General features: G+C 36.7%; 1 protein-coding gene across 1 annotated transcript; it reads left to right on the forward strand.

The window, feature by feature from the left end:
- Positions 1–2,560: 2,560 nt before the first annotated feature.
- On the forward strand, positions 2,561–4,057 carry LOC133288675 (uncharacterized). Its single transcript, XM_061486492.1, has 2 exons — positions 2,561–2,703; positions 3,671–4,057. Exons 1-2 carry the CDS (start codon positions 2,562–2,564, stop codon positions 4,000–4,002), a joined length of 474 nt encoding a protein of 157 aa, XP_061342476.1. The 5' UTR covers position 2,561; the 3' UTR covers positions 4,003–4,057.
- The last annotated feature ends 5,738 nt before the right edge of the window (positions 4,058–9,795 follow it).

Raw genomic sequence — 9,795 nt, forward strand, 5'->3', positions numbered from 1 at the left:
GGGCTTAAGGCCATATTGTAGAAACTTTTGTGTGTACTCCCTCTCAGACATTGGCCATAATAATACCCAATCAAGCTCTTAATTTATCAATAATTGATTTGTCATTCTTTCTCTTCTTCCTTTTTTTTTATTTTCAGAAATTTGGCATGTCTTATAAAGCAAGTCCTTTAGAATTAATTTCGATAACTTTTGAAATCTGAACATGAGTTAATGAGTTGTCTGTTAATCTGTCTCGGTACAAATAGTATCATGCTGACTAAAAGAAGTTGAAATGGCTGAAAAAAAATTTAGTGGCTATGAAGAATAAACTTAAAGAAGCAAAAGATGGCTAAAGTAAATGCCAAGAGGCTGACACCTACGACTGAAACCAGACATTAGACCCACCAAATACATTTTTTAGCAGGGGGTAAGTTTTGGGGATTAATTTCATATTCGATTCAAAAAAGTTAAAATTTATCGAGATATTTAAGAAGCCGAATCAACTCAAAGACATAATTAAAATCGGTATAAAAATAAATAAATAAATGGGGCATTGGAAATTCTTATACTTAAGAAAATGACTTTTATGTTCTCCTAGCAAAATCTACCATGATGAAGATGCAAAGTCTCATATTTTCATTAATTAAAAATGGGAAATGTGATTACCAAAAAAAAAGAAGGGAAATGTAAATATAATATTATAAGAAAATTATTGTGGTTACATGTAGACACAATAAAATCATGGGTACCACAAGTTTTTTCTTTTCTTTTTTTATCTCATTTTCTCTCTCTCGTTGGCTTAGTCTGGAGGAAATTTATTGTTGCTTACAGCAACGTAATACAAACATAACCCACTAAAAATACAAAATTAAAATTTATTCTAAGCAGAGTATTATTTTATTTTATTTTAAGAAGAGAGATGTTCTCATGTGAATATTTTACCTCACATGATTTAAAATTTTAGAATGATAATTAATTTAGAACACAATATATTGTTACCAATGTGATTTTAGAATTAACCAAACTCCTTTCGTACAGGTGGTAAGGAGCGTCTCTTAACCAGAAGTCTCGAGTTCGAATCCTGAGAATGAAAAAAAAAAAGATTTGGGAGAGCCGCCCCCAGATTTGGAAGAGCCACCCCCGAAAGAGTCCAACAATACTCGATTAGGGATTAGTCTTCGATTATAGTCAGAGAATACCCTTTATATTACTGAAAAAATGTGCTTTTAGAATTATAAAAAAAGAAAAGAGAACCGTGAAGCAAAGGTGGAACTGTGGGTTACTTTTTCTCTCTTTCCTTTCTTTTTCACTTTTTATGTGTTGCACTGTCTCGTACAATATGATAAAAATATTCTCCATACAAATAAAAAGTAAGTGAATTAATAAAAAATATGTAGTTAAAAAAAATAAAAAATTATTCAAGTTACAACCCATTAGGGTTAACCTGGTGAGGAGTGTGGGTAAATAAGGTGTGTGTTCAATGTGTGAAGAAATACAGAGTCAGTGTTCTTTCTTCATTTTTATCCAAAAAAAAAAAAAAAAAAAGTAAAGTTTTCTTTCTTCATTTCTTCTGTTTTAGGCGCCATTTTCATCTTCCTCACTCTCTCTCTCTCTTTTGCTTCATTTCACATCAACCCGTTACTCTCTCTCTCTTCTGCTTAAGAACAAGCCTCTTATTCTCATTCTCTTCTGATCAAAAGTCGGTGACTTTTGCCAAACCCATTGTTTCCTCCACTCTTTTCTTCCAAAGTTTGTACCTTTCTAGGTTTTTCATGAACTCTCTACCCAAAACAGAACCTGCGTCCCCATCTGTGGCGTCGAGCAGCCATGGAGACTTTGAGGGGAAGAGCATTCCGGAACTCATCTCAGTATTGCGTTCTGCTTATCGCGTGGATGATTTTGACAGAGTTGAAAAGGTTTTGGTGGCTGGGGATGAGAGACTCAGAGCTGAGATTGGGTCACTCCTACAGAAGATTGAGATGGAGAGGCTAGAGAGGATTCAAGCTCAAGAAGAACTTATGAAAAGAGAGGAACTGTGTGAGAGAGGCAAGAAAGTGCAGGAGAGTTATGAAACATTACTGAAAGAAGTGAAGACAAATGGATTAGTTGATAAAAATACTATTGAAGAGCTAAGGAATAAAAACCTTGAATTAGAGCTTGAAAATTTCAAGCTGAAGGAGTTGAAGAAAAAATGGGTGGAAGATAGCAATGTTTTGCATAAGCTTAGGATCAGAGTCTGTGAGTTGGAGGATGAGAAGCTAGATGACAAGAATACTTTGGCTGCACTTAGGATAAAAAACAATGAATTAGAAGAAGGAGTAAAGAAGAATTTGGCAACCATTGATGAGTTGAGTACTCAAAATCACAAATTGGAAGACGAGAAGCTCAGGCTTAAGGCATTGGTTGAGTCTTTGGAGAGGAAATTTGGAGAAATGAATCAAAGGGTTGTGAAGTTGGAGGTGGATACAAAACTTTTAATTAGTGCAGATGCCTCTGGTTGTGGAAACATTAAAGGGGAGCCTCCAGCTGATAGTAAGGGTACTTTTCAAGTCATAGATAAAGAGAATGAAGAGTTGAATGAAATGGATGTTAATGGCTACAAGTTTGGAATTGACACTGGAGGCCCTGCTCCTTTGCAAAGAAATGAAGATACTCCCCACTCTCTTGGTGTTGGCACTACTCAGTTCCCAAGCAAAGCAAAGAAAGATGCTCTAGGTGCATCAGGTATGAAAATTCTGCATACAAATACGCATTTTGTGAATATTACTTTAGAAATATTGAATTAGATAGAAGTGATCAGATGAATGAACTTTGGTCACATTTTTAGGTAGTTGGAACCATGATGTTTCCTGCTTTATTAAGGCAATGTGTATGTAAAGACTATGGTAGAGAGAAATGTTTTAATAACTTAGTTGAATTGTTGAGTGTTAGGCCCCAACACATGGCCAGTCACTTTATTTCAATTTTGTAATCTTCTGCTTAAGTTCCTTTGTTGACAGAGATAGGAGTGGCTAGGAGGAAAAACTCTTGTTATATTGTCCTATAACAGTCCTGTAATCCCTTCTAATAATCTATCGGAAATAATAAAATCCGCAGACAATTTTTCTATGATCTGTCGAAGGTCCTAACAGTGAGGCTACTAGTTCTTAGCCTAACTGGTTTCTTAGGTGATTGAACGATCATGCAACCATAATTAATCACAATTTTAGACCATAAACTCATCACATCATCCATTCCTATTTTCAAAGTGAAAATGCCATAAAATTTCCCACAAGTTTTAACTTGTAACTGTTGAGGTTTTCTTTTGATTTCTGTTCTCGTTTATATTTCTGTTCTCTTAGGAAACTTCAAATCATGTCTTTTGTGATTTCTTCTTTTTCTCTTGATAAAATTTTCTTTCCATAAAAACAAAAAGAAAGGGCAAACGAAAGTTGGTAAGAAAAGCCGTTTTGTTTTTCCTATGTAAACAAGATTATAGGGTACCCTGCTGTATATATTATTTGAATTTAATGAAAGCGTATATTGTCAATTAGAAGTGCCAGAGGCTGGATCATCCATGAATGCTGAGGCAGCTACCAATATTTTATTTGGATTACAGAATCTACTATTCTATCTTTTTCAAGCTTTTGCTTGAGTTATTGTGCTGGCAAATGTAATGCTATGTAAGCTTCACATTTCTCTTTTGTCCCAGATGGGGGAAGATTGGTATCAGAGAATGTTATTGAGTTGATAGACCTTGATGATGATGATGATGACAATAGGTATATGTCGCCGGGATTGCTTGGAAAGAAGGCTATTTCTCAAATTAATGTGAAGGATGAGCATCCAAGTTCATCAGATCCAGCCCAACAGAAAAGCATTTTTACGAAAGCACAGAGGATTGAAATGGTCAAGAGAAAATTTCCTTTTTCTGATAGTGACACTTCCAGCTCGAGTTCCAGTTCTAGTTCCTCTATTGACTTATTAAACATCGATAATCTTCCATTAGGCTCCCGTGGTATTACATGTAAAAAGAAAAGTTAAACTTAGGCAGATAGTCAAAACTCTCTTTTTTGGGAAAGATCCTGGATTACCCTCTTTGCCAAGGGATATTCACTTCCTTCAGTAATGTTTCATAACTTTCCTGCACTTTCTTGCCTCTCTCACACAGTTCCTCTCTCTTCATCAGTTCTTCTTGAGCTTGAATCCTCTCTAGCCTCTCCATCTCAATCTTTTGTAGGAGTGGCCCAATCACTGCTTTCAGTCTCTCATCCCTAGCCACCAAAACCATTTCAACTGTGTCAAAATCATCCACACAATACGCAGCACACGATATTTAATACAGACATGTTTAGATTAGTTTAGATTGGCTCTGTTGCCAATCTTGTAAGTGGAAGTTTAGATTAGTTCCTAATATAGACATGTTGGAATTGTATATTATTGATATGGTAGTCACAGTACCCTTGTATGTAAGTGTACTTTATTTAACTGATAAATTCAAACTCATCTACTATGTTTAATTGTGTGTTTATCATGGATGCATGAACTATATGTATTAACGATATAGATACTTGTGTACTGTCGTAATTAATTTGACAGATTAGTGTTGAAAATGGTTTGTTAAAGGTTTGAACTTGGAAGTCGCAATTTTCAGCTGACATTGTGGGGTTGTGTCTGTGTTAACTCAATAGGTGTGGGTTAGTGATGTGGTGTTTTAATAGTCTGCAACAAAATATATATGCACGTATACATATTGTCATGTGCCAAAAAGCAAGTGATATTTTGGGTAAGTAACTATATTCAAAATTCTGTATTGTCATGTACCCTCCACCAAAAAAGCTATAATTTTGTTTTCCTTTTCTAGAACAATTCCATGCAGAACTTATATAGGTGTGTTTGGTACAAGAGAAATTTTTTGGTGACCGGGAATCGTGATTAATGGGAATTCAGTAGAAATTGAGTTTACTTGGAATCTTACGAAAGAGTTGTTTGGTTCGTCAAAATATTACCGGGAATATTGGGTAAAAATTACTGATTCCATATTTGGTTTAGAACGAAATATGACTTGGAATATGAGGTTATTTTACAAAAATAGCCCCAAACTATTTTTACTTTTGTAATTGATAGATTGGGTCTAGATTTTTATGTGTATTGGGGTATTTTTGTCTCAAAATTTATTGTTGTGTTTTCCCTTTACTTGGTATTCTGATTGGTATTCCGAATTACCATATTATTTTTGGTAATCTGAATAGTGACTTTTCTTTATAAATCAAATTACCGGTAATCCTTAGATATCCAGGAATCGTAATTTATTCCTTCTACCAAACGTGGTAATTACATTTACCAAAGAAGGATTACCAGTAATCCTCCTCAAAAATTTGAAACAAACACCCCCTAATAGTTCAGGGGTTTACTTTCGTCATGTTGCTGGAAAGGAATAACATCTCCTACAGACTTAATGTATTTGGTGGATCGTGCAAACTTTTTTTTTTTAAAAAGGAGGGCTCAAAAATTTGAAGTGTTACTAGGAAAATGGTTTTCCTTTCTTATAATATAACATATATATTTATCAAGTAAGACTGCATACAAAAATTATCTCCACTCCACATTCCTTAGTCGGGTTTAACGGAAAGTGATTTTTTTTATTGGGAAATATAAATTTGTTGTTATAAGAAACAAAATTTTCTTCTGTACAGAAATCGCCACTTTATTTATTTATTTTTTAAATAAATGGACCCCACTTTTTTTGACCCTTTTGCCCCTCATTAATTAATTAATAACCAATTTGTCCCTGATCAAGAACTATCCACCAACCTGCCCCCTTTTAGTCGACTACCTTGCTGTTTTAGTCGAGCAAATGGTCAATCTTCAGAAAGTGGACTACCGCAAATTTAGTCGACTAAAAAATCATCTTAATCGACTACATTTTTGGGATATTTAGTCGACTAAGTATCGATATTTAGTCGACTAAATGTCGACTGAAACCCTATATTTTCCATGTTTTCGGTCTCATTTCGATTGTTGTTGTTGTGTAAACCTAAATAGCTCCCTTTGTTCATGTGTAATCCTCTCAATCCGATTGTATTTCATCCCACCATCTCTACAGACCTAATATTGTGAAATCATTGTCATTGCCCAATTCCAAACCCCAAAATCCGAACCCAAACCCCCAATTTCAGAACCCAAGTCCCAATTTCGTGAGGAAGATGAGCACAAGTCCAAACATGTATGTGACAATGATCTACTATGATGGAAAGCATTATGAAGGCCCCAATGGTGTTCAATTTGAAGGAAAAACGAAAATGTTGAAAATCAAACGGGGCACTACATACAATGAGTTAAAGGAGAGAATTCAACAAAAATTGGGTTTGCAAGGCAGCTAATGCGTTCAATGGATGATTGCCAGGGTAGAGACAACAGTTGGTAAGGATGCTATTTACTACATTGGTAACGATATATGTGATGATGAAGATGTCGAATGTGTCATAGATGCAATTGTTGACCGAAAATTTCAAGATTTTATTGAGATATATGTTGAATTAGATTGTGGTCAATCTTCATCTGCACCCATGCATACAAGAAGTGAACCGTATTTTGGTCATGAAGAAATAGTAGTCGATTTATCTGCACCTGCACATGTCATAAGTCAGATAACACTGCAGGAAATAGATGAGGATGAACAGGATGCCGATATGGACAGCGATGAGGACGGTGAACCTGAGAGTGTTATTCCACTAGGTGACACGTCAGATACTGACGTAGAGGGTGATTTCGACGCTGACACAAGCTCACCATCCCCGGGTTCGCAGGTTACGAGACCACTTCGTGTTGACCCTGTTAGCAGTGGTAAGATTTGTTTTTTAAAGATTTAATTTAGCAATTATTTTTTTTGTTATGAATGGTATTGACGGTGGCATTATAATGCATCCGTAGGTTCTGAGGTCGAGCCATTTTGGAATGAAAGCTCACATTATACCTTCATTAATTGGGCTCACCCTAATGATGAGACGGAGATATTGTATGGTGACGATGATGATCACGGTGGCTGGCAATTAGGGGATCCTTTATATTTGTATCAGGAGTTTCGTAGCAAATCTGAAATGCAACATGCAGTCAAATTATATTATATGAAGGCTCACCGTACTGCCGTTGTGGCAAAAAGTGATGACCATAGATTTGTGATGAAGTGTCGACACCATAATGATGGACGTCCCTGGTATGTGAGGGCATTGTTGCCGAAGAATGGAAATACTTGGGTGGTTAGTAAATGGGTTAAAGAACACACCTGCCTAAACCAAGGTCTTACCCGGGATCATAGACAGTTGGATTCTGATGTGATATGTGCAACCATTATCAGTATGTATTATTCGATATATCTAACTTCCTAAGGTATGTTAACGTTAATCAGTTTGTATTCTGACTGTTGGCCGGTGTTTTTTTTTATATAGGTATGTTAAAAGAATATCCATCATTGAAGCCAGTTCTTATTCAAGAGAGGGTACAACGTTTGTATGGATACAACATATCTTACAGGAAAGCTTGGAAGGCTAAAATGAAAGCCATTGTCAAGTTATTTGGCGACTGGGATAAATCGTATGCATTCTTGCCTGGTTGGCTGACATACATGACGCAGGTTAATGTGGGTTCTGTGTTCAAGATTGATACGGACCAATGTGTTGATGAACGTCGAGTGTATACGGATAAGGCTGTCTTTCACCGAGTATTTTGGACCTTTCACCAGTGCATTGAGGCCTTCAAATATTGTAAACCCATAATCCAAATTGATGGCACGCATTTGTACGGTAAATACAAAGGAACTCTTTTGATTGCAACTTCACAAGATGGAGATGGTTACATTCTCCCTATTGCATTTGCTATTGTTCCTCCTGGTGAGAGATTGGATGATTGGTCGTGGTTTCTTAGCCTCATGCGTTTTCACGTCACGCATAAGCATGGCATTTGTCTAATATCCGATCGTCATCCCAGCATCATCAGGGCTGTAAGAGATCATGCCGGTTGGCAGCCACCATTTGCGTATCATGTGTTTTGTCTACGCCACATCGGAAGCAACTTTAACACTAAGTTCAGAGATGTGGAATTAAAGAAAACCCTGATGAAGCTAGGTACAATCTTCTTTTTAATATGTACAAATTGTATATAATTCATCCTTTTGTATCTAACGCATCATTTTGTATTTCAGGGTACTTGAGTTCAAAGATTCATTTTGATATCAGATTCCAGGATTTTATCGACAGTAACCCTCAAGTAGCTTTATGGATAGATCAGATTCCCAAAGAAAAATGGTGCAGGTCTTACGATGAGGACGGTCGGAGGTTTGGTCACATGACGACTAACTTATCTAAGTGTGTGAATAAGGTCCTGAGGGGTGCACGTAATTTGCCAATAACAGCATTGGTGAAGATGACTCAAAGTAGACTTGTTGAGTATTTCGTCAAGAGACGTGAAAAGATCCAAAAGGCAAAGGCAAAGGGTTGGAGAATTGCAAAAAAAGTTGAGGATATCATCCAAAAAAATGATCAATTAACAGTGAGCCTCCGTGTGCGGGTTTTTGATAGGGACCTGCAGCTATTTGAAGTTGAGGATGCCTACAATCAATCAACTCATGATGCAGGTGACATAATGAGGGTGGACTTGCTCAATCGCAAATGTCAATGTGGACGGTTCACATCTAGAAGATTTCCTTGCAGTCACGTCTTAGCGGTGTGCAAGGTAGAAAAGTTGAACCACTATGATTATGTTGATCCTGTGTTCTCAATTGCACAAATTGATAAGGTATATGCTGCTCATTGGTATCCAATGGGCAATGAGTTGTTGATTCCACAAATTGATGGCCCAACCATTATCCCAAATGCATCTTTGGTACGTGCACAAGGAAGACCCAAATCATCAAGGATACAGAATGAGATGGATTGGGTTGAGTCTCAACCGACAAGCAGTCAGAGTAGATGTAGCCTGTGTAAGCAAATTGGTCACAACAAACGTACATGTCCTATGAGGATTCCCAATACAAGATGAATTGCGGAGGAAGCAGGGGAGGGGCTTAATGTTTTGATGGTTTAACATTATAGGCATTTATGGTTTTATATGCTTGTATTTGATGTCATGATGTTTGTATTTGAATGTAATGACGGTGCTATGTTTGTATTTGATCTCATGATGTTTGTATTTGAATGTAATGACGGTGCTATGTTTGTATTTGATGTCATGATGTTTGTATTTGAATGTAATGACGGTGCTATGTTTGTATTTGATGTCATGATATTTGTATTTGACTCATCTTAGTTTTTTGTCATAAGTTATACAATATTGAAATGGAATTAAATTCATTACACAACATAACATAGATCCAAAAAACATAACAATTCTGCATTCATTAAAAAAAGTTACATTACATCAACGACTTAAAGGAAATACATGAACAAAACATAATAACATGATGTACACCCTAAATCTACTCGTCATCCCGTCTGTGTCCGTCTCCGAGTCGTCCTCATCTGACACATGACCATCATCCCCTGCTGCCTCAGCTACCTGACCACCTCTTGCAAGCTCCAGACGAGCAAGCTTGTCTTCCACACCCTTAAACCTTCCCTGTATGTGTCTAAACCTTTCATTCCCTTTCTTTCTACATTTTTTATGTGCCAGCGCCATCTTTCCTATCTTCTTTGTCATTGCATTTATGCCCTTCATGACATCACGCAGTGAAAATCCACCTTCAGGTTCAGCTATCTCCTCAACCTCAGCCACATCCCTCCTCATCCTCCACATCTGGCTCAACAATATGGTCATCTGGGGCAACATAAGGAACCTCAACCT

This window comes from Gastrolobium bilobum, unplaced genomic scaffold (genome assembly GCF_033153095.1).
Source record: "Gastrolobium bilobum isolate Gb01-03AN ecotype WA unplaced genomic scaffold, APGP_CSIRO_Gbil_v1 utg15885, whole genome shotgun sequence".
NCBI classification, from domain to species: domain Eukaryota; kingdom Viridiplantae; phylum Streptophyta; class Magnoliopsida; order Fabales; family Fabaceae; genus Gastrolobium; species Gastrolobium bilobum.